The sequence below is a fragment of the Trachinotus anak genome, unplaced genomic scaffold (genome assembly GCF_046630095.1).
Source record: "Trachinotus anak isolate AG129_WGS33_773 ecotype Australia unplaced genomic scaffold, CSIRO_AGI_Tana_v1 ptg000032l, whole genome shotgun sequence".
Lineage (NCBI taxonomy): Eukaryota > Metazoa > Chordata > Actinopteri > Carangiformes > Carangidae > Trachinotus > Trachinotus anak.
Genome location: NW_027273883.1, coordinates 29,261,473 through 29,282,758, shown reverse-complemented (window position 1 = coordinate 29,282,758; position 21,286 = coordinate 29,261,473). Strand labels below are relative to the sequence as shown.

Genomic DNA, 21,286 nt, shown 5'->3' with positions numbered 1-21,286 from the left:
TGGGAAGAAGCTATTTTTGTGGCGAGAGGTTTTGGTCCTGAAGGACCGCAGCCTCCTGCCAGAGGGGAGTGACTCAAAGAGTTTGTGTCCAGGGTGGGAGGAGTCAGCTACAATCTTCCCTGCACGCCTCAGAGTCCTTGAGGTGTACAGGTCCTGGAGGGACGGAAGATTGCAGCCAATCACCTTCTCAGCAGAGTGGATGATACGCTGCAGTCTGTTATTGTCCCTCTCCGTGGCAGCAGCGTACCAGATGGTGATGGAGGAGGTGAGGATGGACTCCATGATGGAGGTGTAGAAGTTCACCATAATAGTCCTTGGCAGGTTGAACTTCTTCAACTGCCTCAGGAAATACATCCTCTGCTGAGCTTTTTTGATGAGGGAGCTGATGTTCAGCTCCCACTTAAGGTCCCGTGTAATGGTGATTCCCAAGAAGCGGAAATGCTCCACGGTAGCCACGGGGGAGTCACACAGGGAGATGGGGGTGGGTGGGGCTGGGCTCTTCCTGAAGTCCACTATCATTTCCACTGTCTTCAGAGCGTTTAGCTCTAGGTTGTTCTGCCTGCACCAGGTCACCAGACGCTCAGTCTCCCACCTGTAGGCAGACTCATCGCCATCAGAGATGAGTCCAATGAGAGTGGTGTCGTCTGCAAACTTCAGGAGCTTGACAGACTGATGGCTGGAGGTGCAGGTGTTGGTGTACAGGGAGAAGAGCAGAGGAGAAAGAACGCAGCCTTGCGGGGATCCAGTGCTGATGGTCTGGGAGTCAGACACGTGCTTTCCTAGCTTCACGTGCTGCCTCCTGTCAGACAGGAAGTCGGTGATCCACCAGCAGGTGGAGTCAGGCACGCTCAGCTGGGAGAGCTTGTCCTGCAGCAGAGCCGGGATGATGGTGTTGAAAGCAGAGCTGAAGTCCACAAACAGGATCCTGGCATAGGTCCCTGAGGAGTCCAGGTGCTGGAGGATGAAGTGGAGAGCCATGTTGACGGCGTCGTCTACAGACCTGTTGGCTCTGTAGGCGAACAGCAGGGGGTCCAGGAGTGGGTCAGTGATGGATTTGAGGTGGGACAGGACAAGACGCTCAAATGATTTCATGACCACAGAGGTCAGGGCAATGGGTCTGTAGTCATTTAGTCCTGTGGGCCTTGGTTTTTTGGGGACAGGGATGATGGTGGAGGATTTGAAGCAGGCTGGCACGTGGCAGGTCTCCAGTGAGGTGTTGAAGATGTCCGTGAACACCGGAGACAGCTGATCAGCACAGTGCTTCAGGGATGATGGAGAGACAGAGTCAGGACCGGCTGCTTTGCTGGGGTTCTGCTTCTTAAAAAGCCTGTTGACATCTCTCTCCAGTATAGAGAGAGATGTTCCTTTGGTAGGAGAGGAGGAGGGGGGGGGGTTCTGATGTGGCTCGTTGTTGAGGTGCCAGGGCCCCTGCTAAAGTGGGGGAGGAGAAGCTGGTGGTCTGGAGGTGGTGGCTGGACTCGCAGGGGTTGGTGTCAGGCCTGTCCCATTGTCTTTCAAAGCGGCAGTAGAACTCATTCAGATCGTTGGCCAGGCGGAAGTCGTTAATGGAGTGGGGGGGGGTTTAGGTTTCCAGACAGAAGCAGAGTCGTTGGCTGAGAACTGGAGCTGAAGTTTCTCAGAGTACAGTCGTTTAGCTTCTCTCACCGCCTTGCTAAACCTGTACTTGGACACTTTAAACTTGTCCCTTCCCCACTCCTGAAAGCTTCCTCCTTTTGCCTCCTGAGCTGACTGAGCTTAGCTGTGAACCAGGGTTTGTCATTGTTATAACTCACCCTGGTGCGTGATGGGATACAGCAGTCCTCACAGAAGCTGATGTATGACGTCACAGCCTCTGTGAACTCATCCAGACTGTTGGAAGCAGTCCTGAACACTTCCCAGTTAGTGCAGTCCAAACATGCCCGCAGATCCTCTATGGCTTCACTGCTCCACTGCTTTGATGTCCTCACAACAGGTTTACACAGTTTTAGTTTCTGCCTGTATGTGGGAATCAGGTGGACCATAACATGGTCAGAGTGGCCCAATGCAGCCCGGGGGAAAGGAGCTGCTGTACTCCTGTAACAATATTCTGTCTCAAACCTCTCAAACTTACTGCAGATCTTGCACAGAGATGATAAATTAGTGTACTTTGCTTGTTTTTTTGATACCGCTGCCTTAACTCTTGATGTGCAGGCCCGGTTTCAACACGTCTTCGCATATGCTTTACCACAATTGATCTCAGTACAGTAGAAGCAGAGCCAAGGACAGCTTGCCTAGCACACTTTGGCTGTAGCTAATCATCTGTGAAAAAGATACAAGGATTGTCCTCAATGGGCATGAACAGTACAAACCTCCAAATTAAGCTGCTCCCCTCTCCACTTGCCAAGCTGCAGCCTTTGTCAATAGGACATGGTCACACCCAAGAAAATGTTAAAAACAGTAAGTTCAACAACTGGAAGTCAAGCTAGCTTGCAGAGATAGTACCCTACTGCCACCACAAGTGGGCAGGAAATTACATGATGAATGCAAACATGGATCAGGTCCTTTATGGGACAGAAAGCTGTTCTGAAATCAGAAGCTTGCCCTGATGGCACGCCACTGGTGTATGGTATCACAGTTGTGCAAAATGCTTTTTTGTACCATAAATATGAAGAAAATTCCTTAAATTATAAATTAATAGTTTAAAAGGTTATAAAGTAATTCCAATTTACAGTTATTTCTGTTTACTAAAAAGCCTTTTATTTCATATAAAAACATATTAAGATGCTCCCTATATCCACCACAGAGGACATTAAATAAAAATATCCAGTCAGATGGCAGAATTTATTGCACATCACTGAAAAACTGCAAAAAAAGGGTTGAAACATTTGTTTAACTATACGTTTTAATCACTTGCCCTTCTTGCTCCCATAACAGGAAAGGTGTTTAAAATTATGAAAAGTCATAATTCCTATTGTGATGGACCCATCCCCACAAATGTGACATCATTGCAAAAGCCAGGATGCCCCCTACATGGGGGGTGAGGTGCACAGGTTTCAACACTGTAGGCTAAGATATGAAATGCAGAAGAGAGAGACATGCCCCCCATAGAGGACAAAAATGCAGTACTAGGATGCAGGAGCTGGCTATTCTTAACATGGTCCTGTTGGAAACAAAGTTTGCCCGTTGCATTTTCCAAGATCTCATATATGGTTTTAAATGTAATCAGCTCAGGATCCCTTTGTGGAGGCTCTTGGAACCCCACCTCAGCTCCCTGCCCAAGCTTGAATATAGCTGGTTATCTGACTCTCCGTGTATGCATAGCCACTGCTCTCACCTTATCAGCAGTCTGAAGCTTGCATGCTCAATCACCTGATTTGTCAAGGGTGACTCCAAAAGATTCTGATAGGCACTCTGCAAATCACCCAGTTGATCTAAAATATCGACCAGCCACAAAAAGTCATTACACACAATAATGGCGGGCAGGACCTTGAAGATGTGACTTAATTAGGTTTCAAATGGCTTCAAAAATGCCTTCAAATCCGCTCCCCTGGAGAGTTATGCACTCTTTGATTTTTTCAGTGCTTACAGGTGTATAAAGTGAGGCACATTGCTACTGACAATGTTGATTCTTCTTCTATAAGTGATAGCAGTGGCACAGACATCAGACATGTACAGTCACACAATTCACACTACTGCTGCTATTTAGCATGCTTGTCTGCTTCAGTCTGCATTTTCCTCACAAGTGATAATGATTTAGGCAGACAGACAGCATATACCACTGCTGGAGCTGTAAAAAACTTCTGCTGAAGTAAAAAACATGCTCTCCTAATGAAATTGAGAAAACAATAGAAAGTAAATGATTTTTCAGGCCTTGATGGAGTTGCATACATTGGCGGTATTTGAATGAGGGCGTGAGTGCTCTACCTGTCACTCAGGACATTATAACTGCTAAGACAAAAATAATTTGTCATTAACTTCCAACCTAGGATGTCACTTTCAGCAATAAACAGCAGGGCTTTTGCAATGAATAAATATGACATAATTATATTTTTGAATTCCCTGTGTATAAGTAGTTGAGATTTCTTCTCTCACTCAAGTGCAATTGTCTCCTCACAGAAAACCAAGATTTCCACGTATGATAAGATGTGGGAGTTCATGAGTAGTCGGAGGCACTCAGTGATGGTGAAGAATGTTGAGGAAGGCATTCACCGTGTGCTCACCTCGGATTACGCATTCCTCATGGAGTCCACCACCATTGAGTTTGTCACGCAGCGCAACTGCAACCTCACCCAGATTGGAGGCCTTATCGACTCCAAAGCCTACGGGGTTGGCACCCCAATGGGTATGTATGCTACAATGACAGTACACCATGTTGCTTAGGCAAAACTCACTTATTGTGGTGTGAAATCAGAAATCACAACAAAGAGCTACCTGCACTTTCAAGTGTTGCAATGAGACTTTTGGACATACAGTGCTTGTTAGTAGGATTTAGCATTTATTGACAATAATAAATTATAGATTGTCACCATAGCAAAAAAAATGCCACATAAAATTTAAATGAAAAGATTTTAGATCTTTTGCTTGAAAAGGCAAATTTGACTGCCAGTGCAATAAGTAATTTTTAATTCATAAACTTTCTTAAATAATGTGTGCCCAGATGTTCAGCTACCAGAATTAAGTTTTTAACCTTGATAACATGTTCATATATTTTTTACATAATACAAGACATCTCATGAGCAAAATAAGCAGTCAACGCCATGACTGTATATTTCCACCTTGGAACTGCAGTGAAAACAAATGAAAATGAAAATGTATTCACATTTTGATATAAATAAAAAGACATCTTTTAGGATGCAGTCTATTATCATGTATCAGTTAAGATGTATCATGTTATCATGTTCAAATTACCAGAATCTATAAATATGTAAATATATTTCATTTCAAAAAACTTATCACTTTCAGCAGATGACTGTACATTCAGTCTTCAATTGTCAAACTCACATAGATAATTTTGTACTATAGCTGTACTGGCACCATCCTCCAAAGAGGAATTTAATTTATTAATCTATAAATCCAATTAATCACTCTAATATCAGAAGTTGTGACTTCTCAATTCAGTGGATCCCCAGTCTCTACTTCAAAGGAACACAACAGGACAACGGCTGAGTTTAAGAGATTTATTAACTATACTACTAACCGCAGGGTAAATGCAATGTCTAATAATTAGCAGAATGGAAAATGGAGCAGAAGAACAGGTTAAATCAATGAACAGTGCCATGAATTGGGCAATGGTGAGAGAGAATATGTGGTGACTATTTACAAATACTTCTATACAATTAAGTGATAAAGTACCTCTATGTCTACAAATGAAATCTGAAGATTGAATATTATTTTATCTTGACATCAACCCAGTCATAAGATCTTGCTTACTGTTAGTTGCACAGTAGCTGGTGATCTTTTGTTGAAACTCAAAGTAGCTGAGCAGAACGGTGGACTCTGGGTGGATCTGTCCAGGGGCATCGTTCTCTCTCTCTGGGGCACTCTTGATTTCTTCGTAGGCTTCTCTGTAGGCAGTCATGGGCAGATCATGTTATCTACCTGTGTTTCTTGGGGGTTGATGTGAGATAAGGCTCTGATTACAGTACTTAACTTTAGATAGGCCCAACTTTAGAGGAGACAGGGGTACTTTTGCTGGTCCCCTGGGGGCTGGTGCACGTTTCAGGGGCATTACCTGTCTTCTCCCTTTGTTTCAACTTGAGGAGTGAGTAACTTTACATAGAACTTTTAATTTGTTTGGATAATTTGGATTTTATCTATAAAACTTGCACATCCATCTTCCAACATGACCATAAAACATTAAAGAACACAACAGATAAACCAGATGGCACTAATAATGACAGGAATAAATAATACAAACACAGGTTTCATATTAGGCCTACAGCCTTCAAAACCTAAAGGTAATCATAATACAAGTGGTTAACTGATGCAACAACATAATCAATGTTTCATTAAGCTAATAGTAAATAATTGTAGGTTACACAGTAGTCATTTGATTATAATATTATTATTAATAATAATGACATTGTGAATGTCTGCAGTGTCTACTGCCTTGTGTGAAAGATGTACAGTATGGTCATGTGAAAGATATTGTCTTTAAATCTATATGTTACATTTCAGCAATTCTAGAGGATAGAAGATGGGAATTGACTTATTACATAAAACATCACATATGTTACAGAATAGTTAGATCAGTTCATTTTATCATTTTAATCTGATCTATGTCAGAAGAAATTATAGTGCTGGTTACTAATCATGATTGGAATCTGGCCTGTAATTTATGATTCTACTCTCTAAAAAAGGACAGGGGAAGAGGAGGAACTTCTTCAATTATGGCTAATGCCAAGCCAGGTATGTCCACTTCACTAAGAGGGAGCATTAGCAAGTAAATTATTAAATTACACTAATTTATATCTCTGTGAAGATCTGTAAGTTTGAGAAGATTGAGAAATAATATTGTTACGACTGAGGCTCAAACATTTGGCTGAGTCTCTCCAATGTTCCTCCACTACCCTTCTTGATACTGTCTCCTCTTTCACCGGTCAAGCTAGTGCAAGCAGTAGTGGTGGGCAGAGCACAAGGCCTGACTCAGTATTTCTCAATGAGGAAGTAAGCCAGTTTTCCTTTTTTCACTTTTTATGTGGGAAAACCCTGTTAAATTAAATACAAATCATAACACAGTATTTTTAGATAGTTAAAACATGTCTCGAGGAACTTTAAAAGAAGATCAAAAGTGCTTTTCTTCTTTCTAGATAACAAAACTTCACACAGGCAATACCTGTAAAAAGCCTTGACCAGGCAGGTTTTGAACCTACAATCTTCATGTTGAAAGATATGCATGTTAAACATTATGCAACTATGCCAACAGACTACTAGTGCTGTACCTCAATGGCAATGTAGATCTGTATGTCTACCACTTTGGTCTAGACTGATGTATCTCCTTAACTTCTGCATTGCCATGAAATCTTGTGCACTGTCATGGTCCACAGATGATGTATCTGAATGATGCTACCATGAGGCTTATCTTTTTGGTTTTTAGTAAAATGTTTTGACTGTAGGATGTATTGCCATGAAATTGGGTAGTGATTTTCTTGGTCCGCAGAGGATGAATCTCAGTGGTTTTAGTGATTTCCTGACTTTTCTTTCTAATGCCATCAGCTGACCAAAGGTTTCACTTATGTGGTGAAATATTTTAACATATACTGGTCGGACTGGGATAATAATTGATATAGATATTCATCTTAATCCATCTCAGTAAATTTGGTGATTCTGTGACTTTTCCTCTAGCACCATTGTTTGGTCAAATTTTTGATTTGTCCAATACTTGCAGAACTGATTCTATTCAGTGCACACTGTATTTTGTGTTTAGTGCTAATTAAACAATGTTAGCATGTTGACATCAGCATTTAGCTCAGAGCTAACTGTATTTATAGCCTCGCAAGTCCAAAAGCATAGCTGAAGACTTTTAGTCTTGTCTTTGCCTTGTTTGTGAAAATATCACTGTTGATGACCCTTTTCATGAGTTTACATCATTTTTTTTCTAAGCCAATATTTCATAATTGCTGTAGATGTACAAAATGGTATTCTGGTTTCATCAGAAAAGGATGGTGGGTTTAATGGTTATTCTGACACTATAGATTTATATTGTACTGAGTGGAACATAAACCTTTACAAAATCTGTGGTACCACTGTTACCACTGGAATATGACAAGTTGAAAGAAATTAAATACACATAAATAATACACATACCATATAAAATATACCATCATGCAAGACAGAAGAAACTTCACACTTCAAACATCCTTGTGTCGTCACCACTTAGTAATTCAATCCATACTCAAAACATACTTGTCGTTTAAAAGTGATGTGATGAGTAGGTGTAGCAGATCATCCTACACTCGTTTTCCCTTTTGTTTATGCTGAAGTAGATTTAAGTATCACATATTGCACTCTTTACTGAAGATACATAGTTTGAGATTCAACAACTAAGATTTTTTAGTGGCTCCACCTTTCCCTAAAATGATCAAATGGAACATGCTGTATGTTCATTCTAAAATTCACTCTGACATAATTGGTATCTCTGGAGATCTTTTGATCAGCAATAGAATTAAAAAATTAAAGTCTACTCCATTTTGACATGAAAATCAAAACATTTGTAGAAATCCTCCATTATCTATTAGAATAAAAAAATATATAAGTATTTGCCTTCAAAAATTAACCAGTATTCAGTAGCTGTATTGTTCTAACAAAATGGTGAAATGTCCTCCGGGACTCTGAGTGTTGGCAAGGTCGTTTGCTACTGTTTGTGTATGCTCTGCTGGTTAGCCACAGAAGGTAATTTGAGTGACTGTAGCTGTGTGTGAAAACAGTGGAGGTAGGCTATATTTTCCTTGGGTGATTACATTTCCTGACTGATGTGCTCCTTTTGAAGGTTTGCTACTGCGTGTGTGCTTGTGTCTGGGTGTGTGTGTGAGAGAGAAACAGAGACAGAAAGAATGTATATGTCTGCAGATATGTATTTTCCTAGATGACCGTGTACTTGACTGTAAGCATAAAAACACCGGTGTACATTGTGTATATTTTCCTGATAATTTACTATACATTTCTTCATGTTATAGATGTGGTTGCATGTGTGTATGTCACTGAAAGAAAGAAAGGAAGCTTATGAGGGTGAGGGTAATGAAGGGAAAGTGTGTGTACCACACAGTTGTTGTCCATACTGGAAAAAAAAGGAGGGGTGTTAGCATCATTACTCCCTGGTGGCCCGTTCACATGCTGTCAAGACAAGGTATTTAAATTGCTAATCCTACCCTTTTATTACCCTTTACCATATGCTGCCTGTATTCCCATATAGCCGGGACATTTAGCATATATCTAATTGACTTGAACAGAAAGTAGGTGTTAGCCTGCATTAGTACCTGGGCTCTGATAGAGATACAGCACTCGCCGCTCAGCCCCTTGGCAGCTCCCTCAGCTCTGTAATGGACAGACCTGCTTCACCTCCCCTGTTAGTCTTTGCTAAATCTAATGCTATGTTTACTCCATTGAATAGCTGATGGTAAATCCTGTCAATTCTCAGGACAACACTTACACATATTGAGGACTAATATAGTACAAAGATAGATCCTGTATGTGTCAGGAGAAGTTCAGTGTTTTTTATGGATTGTTTAAGAAAACTATATGGGCAAAGTAACAGTTTTTAATACACAAAACATCTGCTATCTTATAATTTGCAATATTAGTATGTTGTCATCAGCTTGACTGTGGGTCCAGGTGGGCAGGGCTTAGGGCATGGCTGAGAGCAGTGACTGTTTTGTTGTGACATCACAAAGTTACAGAAGTCCCGATGGCTCATTTTAAGCTTCAGTTTCTAAATACAGGCTGTGTGCATTGCACTGTGCAAGAGAAGCCTGAGTGAGGAGAGGTAAAACTGTACTTTTATATATATACATATATATAACACAAATATACACACGCGCACACACACACACACACACACACACACACACAGCATGGGTTTGTACCATCTGATACATGTTACAGTACAGAAATGAGAAAGTGGTATCAAGTCATCTGTAATTATAACTGAACAAAAACAAAACAGTGAAGATAAAAATGCATTCCCTATTCATCATGGCAGTTTAATCTCTTGCATCTGACTTCGCCACCATACCATGACTGTGTGCTAGGAGCCAGGCAGGGAAATGTCTGCCCTCCACAGTCACAGAGTGTGAAGTAAAGATAATTTTTATTGTTTCTTTTCTCTTTAAGCTTATATTTCCGGCAGTACTGGATTCAATATAGAGGAGAGAGATTAGTCCCAAAGCTGGACACTGTGTTTATAATGTCACAAAGAAACTCCCTTTAGTTTTTTTCTTGTTATCGTTTGCAGTATTTATGTGTTTTTTGATAGTGTGCATACACTTCTAATAGGTGATTAAATGGAGTCACTGCCAACCGCCATTACAGGTTTTATTTTCCTATTTTGTATAGGCAGCTCATGCAGCCGTTGTCTTCTCCTCTGCCCCAACTATATGAGGCTCTACATTATTCCCTTTTGTCCCTTTTTCTTTTTCTCTCCCCCTGATGACCATCAATCTTCATTCACCTTCATTAGGCTGCATTAATCAAGCAGGGTAAAGGGGAAGCGTCTGTGCTGCTTGTCAGCAGGCTGCTGTCCTTCCAGTCCTCTGCTGCTGCCTGCTGGGCTGTTTAGGTTCACCGCACAAACAGGAAGGGTCCTGAGAGGAGTGGCAACTTGAAAGAAGGTGTAATAGAGTTGTTAATTGTAAATGCCGTGTTTGATATCGGATGCAAAATAGGAAAAGCTGAAAAGACATATAAAGAGTCTTTAGCTATTAGACTCCATCATGAAATTCAATTTTTTATGCTATTTTTATGTGTGTGCCCCGCAATAGAGACAGGACATTGATAATGGTGACAATTTGAAGAAGATTGAGCCTTTATCTATTATCCTAAGCTCTTAATATGACCCAGAGCAGATTATGAGCTCTTTGGATGGATCCAAAATGTGATACACTCAGCTGATTCTGATGAAAACTGCAGAAACCTAAGCTCCTATCCAGCAGCGGTTTAACCAAACTAGACTACATTTTGTACAACACATAGCAGCTGCACATTTTGGTGTCTTCATGTGGCTTGTTTGACAAGAAACTAGCCTAATTTGCCTGACAATTACAGTAAGCAGATCATATGTATCTACACTCATTAGATGGTATCAGCACTGAGTAATAAAATAATCATAATCATTTCCACAGAAGTCAAAAATATCGTGACCCAATTAGATTAATCTTTTAAAGAAATTAGAGCTTATGGTAAGAAAGAATCAAGAGTTCAATATATTTGTAATGCAGAATCTATAATGCTTTCTGGTTCATTAAAGATCCACAGAATACATTCATTTTAAACATATTTATTTGCTTTTCTTTGTGTTTGTTCGGGTTAGGGTTAGAGACCCTCTTGTGATGAGATCACACCAGCAGCAATGCCCGTCAACATGTTGACGTTCTGATCCATTAGTCCAAGCCATAAGTAATCATGTAATTGTGTAATAATAACTACATTATAACATTACCAGAAGCGGTGCTAATGGGCCAGACCACACCCATCTTCAAACTAAGCCTTAATTCTGTAACGTTTTGTGACTATACCTTGTAGGTTGTGATGCTATTGTGCTGACAAAATTCTGTCCACAGACATGTACACCTGCCAAAGCACTCAAAACCGCCTCTGTGGTAGTTCCTGCTACAGTAGGTGTCTCATGGACCACATTTTTCCCTGATGGCATACCCACACAGACTCACAAGGTGAAAACAATGCTGTCACAGCTGGTAACAAACGTCTCGATGCAGAGAAACAGCAGAGAGAGCAGAATTGCTCTTGGTAGGCTAGAAAAATACAAATGTTCACAGTGTCAGGCATTGCAGCACATTTAAATTTCTAGATTTTTTCTTCATTGAGAGACAATGCATTAGGGATTGGTATGCTATTACTCTGCTTTGATCTTGCAGATTACATCTAGTGCCTCTGGATTCAGTATGGCTGTCACTTTGCTCTCCACTCTTTCCTGAATTGAAGGATTAAATGCCTGCTTTTCACATTCATCCATCAGCCAGCCACTCTCAGGAGAAAATTCACACTAGATTTTCAGTCGCAGTGACATTTGATTGACGTCACTTATAACACACCTCACCTTGTCTATTAACACAGCAGTGTGTAGCATCATATTAATATTCATAAGTTAGCTAAGCGTCCCAATAGAGGGTTTTTTTCCCCTTATGAGGCGACGTTTGATGACCAAAATTTTAAAAATCAGGACCACAGGGAAAAGAAAGAAATCAGGACCACAGGGAAATAATTGGTGAAACCAGATTTTGAGCAAGATCAACTTACAATGCATATTTTATTTAAACACCCAACTTTGCACATCTCCCAAAGCTTCAACACGCTGTCTGTAGTGGCAAACACTTTAGACTGAACTTCGTTTAAAGCCACTCGAAATTTTAGCAGAAGGCAAGGTTCAGTTGGCTTGACTCATGCACGTTACTTCCACACTCACAAAACACCGGAGCCAGGTCATCCTTTTGTGAGTTTATTTTGACGTTCCATTCGTACACATCCAATCTTCTATTGGGTTTACAACGGTCAGATAATGCTTCAAACTGCAACATCTGTCAATAACATCTTAAAGTAATGTAAAAGGTCAAAAAACCTTTTTGTGCTGTACCTATAGCACCTCCGCTAATCACCGTACTGACCTCTGACCCTGCCCTTTAGTCCTTTTGTTAAAGGGGCAAGCACCATGCTTACTTCAGGTGCTATAGGACCTTTCACAACTATGCAAAAAAAACAATAGTAACTTAACACAACACATACTTAACTTATAATAGAGGTTTCAACTCTCTTCACAACAACTTTTATTTGTTTTATTTGTTGGATGTTAAAGGATTTTCAAACATGCAAACAAGGTCAGACCAAGTTTCATTGCCTATATGCAATGATGCCTGTATCATTATCTCAACAGTTTGTTTATGTCTTATGTATTTTATGTGCATATACACACAACAAATAAAATTAGTCCAGATTAAACTTTCTCAAACAGTCTTTTATGTTACACAAATACAAAATGGGGTTTGGAGAAGCACACAAGTTACCTGGTGTCTTTGGAAAGGTTCAAATAAGTAGAAGCCATTACTGGAACTGTTATTATCTTTATAGTGGCCAGCCTAATAGTGCCTGAATACAACAGTATATACAGCTGTTCCTGGTCTCTCTCTTTTCTCTCCCCTTCTCCCCACTCTTTCTCCTCTCTCCCCCATTTCTCTCCTGGCAACCCAATCGGTGAAGGCAGGTGTCCTACTACCCTGAGTCTGGTTCTGTATGAAGGAAGTTTTTCCCCTCCATTGTTGCCAAGTGGGTTTCTCTTTATAATATTGCAAGGTTTACTCTGTAAAGTGCCTTGAGATGATATTTCTATCAGTTTCCACTCCATTGGGTTCCACTCTCATCAGCCAAGCACAGAAATCTGAGGCTGACACTGGATTGATGGATCTTGATTTATTTTTACAGTCAGGATTTGGCATCAACAGCATGGACCAAACCTGCCTATGTCAACAATCCAGGTTGGTTGTGGTGGTGGTGTATTAATTAAAATTAATCAAACATTATTTGAATGGAGTATTATATATTCTAGAGATAAATGTGTTTACAGGATGTAGGCATGGACTAATGGACTAATATTCCTCCCATGATAAAAAAATATTCAATTTTTGGGTCCACTTTAATAGGTTTGCGTTTCGATCATTTATAAAGGACTACATGTGAAAACAGTCAGATACTCAGGAAAAAAGAGGCCCTGACAAGCAGTAAAATCAATCCTACAACTCACAAGTAGCCAGTGAAGGGCAGCAAGGACATAATAGATGACATATTGGTGGTGCAAGGCTTTACTCAAACATACAGTTGAGTATTGTCCATGTAGCAATGGACATCAGTATTATACCTACACATGATTTGCCCCAGGGTAGCACATACATAGTAAATAAAAGGAGAAATAGAAAAAAACTGTGGGACTCCATACAAGAGAGGAGAACAAGAGGAGGAAACATCTCCAAGCACAACAGATAAAGACAGATAGGAGATGAACCAATGCAGTGCCGCATCACCAATGCCAGCATAATTTTCAGATGGCTGATTAAGACATTGTGGTGCACTGTGTCAAAGGCTGAGTTGTGGTAAAATAAGATTAAAACCGACTAAAGACCTACATCAGTGACAAAATAAAAGTCATTGGTGATTTGATTATTGTTCATGAAAGAAATCAGTTGTGTGGAATCTAAAATCTTGGCTAAAATGGCAGCTTAGCAATGTGTATAAAATTACTTGAAAGAAAGGAATCTAGAGAGGGCGAGAGATAGAACCTTCAAGTGTCAAAGCCAAAGCCAGGCTGACAATGCCATCTGGCTCTCAATATGAAAATGGTGGAGGATGTGCAGTATATTTTACAATTCTAATACAAAACCCATTCACAAAGGATTCACTGTTGCTTTATTTTCCCAGAGCCCTAGTCAGTCAGTCAGGAGGCATCAGATTGTGCACTCATTTCATGCTCATGTGAATGTGGGTTACAACACTTTCCAAAAATGTCGCTGGCACAGTGCAGCACAGGTCTTGACTGCATCACACATTGCTCATTTTCATCTTACCCATGACATCACAGCTGAGGTTTTTCCATTTGTTTTGATCAGGCAGAGTGGGCCCAGTTTCAAGGCTGCCTGTTTCTTTGTTGTAGCGAGTGATTTATCTGACGTTGGCTTGTTGTTCCACTCTGGAGCTGAAGGGAAGGTATCTACTGTAGATGACAATGAATAACGAGGACTGGAGTGCAATTCACATTCACCATCACCATGGTGATAGATGCTTTTGAAACATGCTGCGCAGCTTGGTCTGAAATAAAGAGTCAGATAACAGAAGCCCTTGGGCAGAGATGAAGGGCAGAAGAGATGTTAAAGAGTGTGAACACAGCCTTGTGACTGCTGCCACACAACCACAAGGCAGCTCAAAGCTCCACTTTGGCAAGAGAACACAGTTTATTATTGTCACTTTTGGGTCTACTAAATAATATTGTTGCTAAACTGGCTCTGCATACTGCATACTAATCACAGAGATTGCTACTCCACTGGAGCTACCGAATGATAATGTTTTCTAATCTAAACATATTTTTCCCCCTGTGCTCCAGGGAGATTTCATTCTAAGTGTTTGTGATAATAGGTGTTTTTTTTAATTAGTCAAGCTGCATTAACATCCTGATTGCAGTATATTGGCTGTACCATGGGGAGATTTGGGGAATTGAAGTCTGGCAGGATTCAGTTTTTTTTTTCTTACAAGGCTTTACCCGTCAGGTTTAATCAGCGATCTCAACGAATGACTGGTTTTGATCAGCAGAGCAGGAGAAGGTGCTGGAGTGCTCTATCTGAGTGGAGAAGGGGATGATTAGAGATGCAGAGGTTGCTGGGAAAACCAAACAGTGGGGAGAATTCACTGGGCGCTCTGACATGGGCAGACGGGAACATTCCAATGTCCGCTTTGGAGATGTTAACTTATTAAGCCAGGGAAATAGCTCACAGTGAAAACATTAGGACAGATTAAGCATGGCGATTGGTTTTAATTAGGCAGCTATACAGGTATAATTAGTGGAACTATGAGCCCCACAGATGTACTTTAGGTTTATTAGTTTAGTATTGTTGGGCCTGTGGTGACAATGAAATGGTAATGTTAGACATCAGCATTAATAATTTACAATGTTAAACGTGTACAATGAAAGGTGGAATTCTAGACTGGAATGTACTGAATGCTCACAGAAATATAATGGAGATTTTGATTGAACTACACCAACACCAACTTAAGTAGACTAGCTGTAGAAATGAAGATGCAAAAAGTGCTTTCCAGAGGTAGGAACACAGGACACAATAGGCTTTAAAACAACAGTATCAAATAAATAATGCAGCAAACATTGATTTAGCACAGTAAAGAAACAAGACTGAAAATATAATTAATAATAAAAGATGCTAAAACAAGTTTTAAAATGGAAAAAAGAATATTTCTACGAAAATGTAGTAGTGTGGAAGTAGCCTAAATCTCATCTGGAACTCCTCCACCTAGATGTTGGAAAATCAAAATTATGATGTGGCTATTGTAATCTCAGAGTCAGCACAACTACACTTAATAATTAACTTTCAGGAAAGACTCAACCTGAATTTTGGTAGAGCAAGCAACAAAGTAATCTGATACATAAGGTGACTGACCATAAGTTGCAGGAAAAAAGTTAATAACTTTATATTGAAAACATTTATAATACAACTAACAAAGATTGACACAACAAACTACACATATAATGGCACTACAGTGAAAGAATGGATTAATGTAACACCAGTGTGAGAAAATATGGCTGTATACACCAAAATGATGTGACTGGAAACAGTTGGTAAAAGTGGTGGTAAATTTAGAATGGATAGAGGCCTTGTGATATCTGTGGGAAAGTGTCTTAGAGTGAGAGTGAGTGAATGTGTGTATTCAGACTCACGTTTAGTGTGTCTTGGTTCTGTCTGTCCAGTGAAGTTGGACTCCCTTTCCTTTTTAAGCTCATCATGATACTCTTCTGTATGCATTTCCATGTAGGTTAAAAGTTATAGAGGTTAACCACAGGACCCCTAGAGGGGTCTGTGGCATTTCCAATGTGGCTTTCCCAGGCCCTTTGTAGTTTGTTGTTATGTGGTCTTACGTCCTTCCTCCAAAAAGGTCTTTGATTGTCATTCTCATCAACCAAGAAGACTTGGTTTATGTATTGTAACTAAATTTGCCATACCTTGATTCACAGTATATTCCACAATTGTTAATATTTGTATGACCCAAAGGTATCTGCAGTGCATTGATCCCTTGTTCATCTACTCACAAATGCTGCTCTCTATCACTCCATCATGTACACAGAAGAGATGAATGTCATGATGAAATTAGTGCTTTGAAGTTAACATGGAATGACAACATGTACTTAATTTCTGTATCTGAGTACATACTATATTACCAATATTGTCTTTTAGTGCAATCCAGCTCTGTGCAAAAGAGTCTCTGATTGCAAGAATCAACAAAATTACCACAATGGTGCCTTAAGGAATAATAAAACTGTTCTGTGTTGTTTATCTATACAAGTAAGTAATACATAAGATGCGACTTAAACTTTGACTGAGCATCGAAGTCAGTATTCAATAAAGGTGACAATCAGTCTTCCACTTTTAGATAAGATGAAGGTCCTGATTCAGTCATGTTGGTTGCTCATGCTGACCTTATGTCTCTTGGTCCTTCAGGCTCTCCGTACAGAGATAGGATCACCATTGCCATCCTGCAGCTTCAGGAGGAAGGGAAGCTGCACATGATGAAGGAGAGGTGGTGGAGAGGAAATGGCTGTCCGGAGGAGGAGAGTAAGGAGGCCAGTGCACTCGGTGTGCAGAACATTGGAGGGATCTTTATCATCCTAGCTGCTGGACTTGTCCTCTCCGTGTTTGTGGCTGTGGGAGAATTCCTCTACAAGTCCAAACAGAATGCACAACTTGAAAAGGTAAGAAACACCTCAGACTCTGCTTTGTTACTTAAAACAATGATAGCAGAATTTCTTACCATAACCACATGTGCCATGGAAGGCAGTCTCATGGCAAATACAAATAAATCTGTACATGTTAACAAAATGAAACAAAATATATGCAAAATATATTTATTTTTATAATTACTAATATATAATTTAAAGAGATCATCTGTTTGCCAATTTGTGGAAACTCACACAGTGCTATATCATATGCAGAAGGTAAGGGTTGGTTTTTCTGCATTTATTCACATAGGCCCAATGGCGACAACGAGATAAGAAACGTGAGGAATTCTGCTGTCACCATGGATCCAAGCTAGACTTTAACCACCATCTGAAATGACCTCAAGTGAAACTCCAGAAACTGTTTTCTATTGTAATCTAACATGATCTAAAACTTCCTAAAACTACTGAATTGTGTTTTTCTTTCTGACACTCCTGAGGGAATGGGAACAACGTTTGGAGTGCTGGTAGTAATATGCAGTTGGATCATAGACATGTATTGCTAATGATTGCCCTGCTGCATGCCCCACCTTTTCACCAGCCACATCCACTAACATACACCTATCCACCTCCACTGTCCATTTCCACTCTGCAGACTGCCTTCCTGCTTATTCTGTAACTGTTCTCAATGTTTATGTCTGTGGCATTTAGCTCACACACACAATAGCTTTTCCAGATCAATGCAGTAATATGACACAAGACTGTGTTGTTGCACCGGAGCTTCCCAGCAAACATTGTGAAACTGAATACTTGCTGATATAATGACCTGCAGCATCAGAGAACTAATTAGGGCAACTGTAAATACATGAAACATAAATGATATAATGACATCTCTCCATAATTATATGTACCTGGGCTGTTCAGTAGCTACGATTTATACCCAAACACGTCATGACTGCTCAGTTTCATTTGTCATGTTCAAAAACTGGAGCTGTTTACAAAGTCATTGTAGGTCACTATACAAAGTTTTAGTACATTAAATGGAAGCTGTGGCTGAAGCCTATATTATCTTAATGGAGATTTATTCAGCTGCCAAACATATCTAAACTGCTTTACTAATTCTAACCTAGGTTTGCTTTATGTTAGATGAATCTGTTACTGTATAAATATGGATTATAATTCATAAGTATGTCCAGTGAAATAAAGTCTTTATACACCATAGTTATATAGCATAGTTTGTATTATAAAGGTTGCATTATACATGTATCTGTATTTATTTCAGAGTCAAAACTTTGTACACAGAAGATATGATATATTTACTTGGACAATTTTTATAATTTATTTAGTTTGCATAATCAGACAAAATGGTACTAATTAATTATTCTATATGCAGCACTCTGTTATTACAGATTATATTATATTACAGATTATATTATTAGATTATTATAGCATTAATTGCTGCAGCATGTCTTGACCTATATACCAACTGTTCTGTCTTGAGCTCCTGGAGTAACTTGGGAGAGATTTACTGTAGACATCAGTTTGCTAAAAGCTTGTATGTATAAAATGACTATTATACTCCCCAGTTATATTGGGGGTGTAATTAGCTAATAAATAAGCAAAAAAAATTGTTGCTTATGGCATATATAGCTTTATCACCATTGTTATTATAAGAACTAATAGTGAACAGTGCTGTGGACTGAAAAGAACAGCATTATACTAAAAGTACATTTATCATGGTGTATAGTGAAGAAAGCAAAGAGAATGTAAGGAACTGTATATTATTATTAGAAGAAAATTCACAATATATGTTTTTCTAAAAAAAATCCTTAAGTGAAAAAAAAAAAAACATTTTGCTTGATGTTTTTAGTCATTTACATTTACATTTACATTTAGTCATTTAGCAGACGCTTTTTTCCAAAGCGACTTACAGAAAGGGGAACAATCAACAGAAAGGGGAACAATCACTAAAGCAGTCACTAAAATACATTTTAATACGCTGACATTTTTTTATTTAATTTCAAGAATTATAAAGATATTGCATACTGAGATAACTGTTTTCACATAGGTATAGATAAGTCTAATATACACAAGTTTTAAGTTGTGAACCAGTGTACATAGCGCACCAAAATGAAAGAATCGCCATAGTCATTCATGCATATTAGATTTGTAAAATCTAGACCTATTTGTTATTCTTAAATTAATTCAAATATTTTTGAAAGATGTTTGAAATTTTTCTCGTAAGGTCACACTGTCAGAATTGTCTGTTGATTAGGTTTAAATAGCTAGTTCAAAATATGTTCTAAAATCTTTGAGGGCAGTTTCCAAATGTAAACTTGACTAGAGGCAGAATAGATCCTGACCCAGTCTTCTGCCCATGCTCTTAAGATCTCATACATTTGACTGTATTGATTGTACAGTGTTCTAGCTTGGCTGTATTGATGTGTCAGACACCTGTGCTGTGTCATTCTGTTAGGGAATATACTCAGAACACTCAAACTTGTTAACACACACAGATGTGAACACACTAATATATTATATATACAGTGCATCTGGAAAGTATTCACAGCGTTTCACTTTTTCCACATTTTGTTATGTTATAGCCTTATTCCAAAATGGATTCAATTCATTTTTTACCTCAAAATTCTACACACAATACCCCATAATGACAAAGTGAAAAAAGTTAGCTTGAAATTTTTGCAAATCTATTAAAAATAAAAAACAAAAATATAACATGTACATAAGTATTCACAGCCTCTGCTCAATACTTTGTTGAAGCATCTTTGGCAGCAATTACAGCCTCAAGTCTTTTTGAGTACGATGCTACAAGCTTGGCACACCTGGTTTTGGGCAAATTCTCCCATTCTTCTTTGCAGAACCTCTCAAGCTCCATCAGGTTGGATGGGGAGCATCGGTGCACAGTCATTTTCAGATCTCTCCAGAGATGTTCAGTCTGGGCTCTGGCTGGGCCACTCAAGGACATTCACAGAGTTGTCCCGAAGCCACTCCTTTGTTATCTTGGCTGTGTGCTTAGGGTCATTGTCCTGTTGGAAGATGAACCTTTGCCCCAGTCCGAGGTCCAGAGCGCTCTGGAGCAGGTTATCATCAAGGATGTCTCTGTACATTGCTGCATTCATCTTTCCCTCAACCCTGACTAGTCTGCCAGTTCCTGCTGCCGTACTTTCTGTACTCTTCCCCAGATCTGTGCCTCAATACAATCCTGTCTAGAAGGTCTACAGACAATTCCTTGGACTTCGTGGCTTGGTTTGTGCTCTGACATGCACTGTCAACTATGGGACATTATATAGACAGGTGTGTGCCTTTCCAAATCACGTCCAATCAACTGAATTTACCACAGGTGGACTCCAATCAAGTTGTAGAAACATCTGAAGGATGATCAGTGGAAACAGGATGCACCTGGGCTTAATTTTGAGTGTCATGGCAAAGGCTGTGAATACTTATACATATGTGATGTTTTTTGTTTTTTATTTTCAATATATTTGCAAAAAATTTCAAGCAAACTCTTTTAACTTCGTCATTATGGGGTATTGTGTGTAGAATTTTTAGGTAAAAAATGAATTTAATCAATTTTGTAATGAGGCTGTAACATAACAAAATGTGGAAAAAGTGAAGTGCTGTGAATCCTTTCCGGATGCACTGTACAGATATAACATAAAAACACATATACACCACTAAAAACCAAAAGACTGTGTCTGTGAAAAATGGGTTGAAACCACAGCAGTGAAATAATATTTGTAAATGCCATGTCAAGTTACTTTAGACAACATGTTATCACAACCAAAGACATAAAATAGCATGAGCAAGCAAAGGTCCTGGGAAAAAAATTAATTCAAAGCAGCAACAAAATAATAATGAGTAGCAAGCAGATTCAGTATCAACTTACGGAAAAATCGTATATTTTATCGCACAAGAGGAAATGATATGTCAGTAATAAAAAATGTAAAGATGGAATACTTCTAATGAACATCAAGTCTGAAACAAATTAAGAAATCTAAAGTAAATAAAAGTAAAAAAGTAAAACTGCCATAGAAACCCCCTTGCAATGAAAGTGGAATAGATCCCAGTCCCAGTGGCAGTAACAACAACAGGTATACAGCTGATGTTACAATTTGCAAGATATCTATGTCCACTGTA

At 39.3% G+C, this 21,286-nt stretch overlaps 1 protein-coding gene across 3 annotated transcripts in view; it reads left to right on the top strand.

Moving 5' to 3' along the window:
* Positions 1–21,286, top strand: part of LOC139613275 (glutamate receptor ionotropic, kainate 2) — a 296,545-nt gene that overhangs the window by 246,943 nt on the left and 28,316 nt on the right. For 2 of the 3 annotated variants that reach the window (XM_071469775.1, XM_071469776.1), the window contains 2 exons: positions 4,096–4,321; positions 16,917–17,167. In XM_071469775.1, coding sequence (XP_071325876.1) covers positions 4,096–4,321; positions 16,917–17,167 — 477 coding nt within the window. Of the gene's footprint in view, positions 1–4,095; positions 4,322–16,916; positions 17,168–17,444; positions 21,153–21,286 lie in introns of those variants that run through there. The other variant, XM_071469777.1, reaches the window with a different exon arrangement.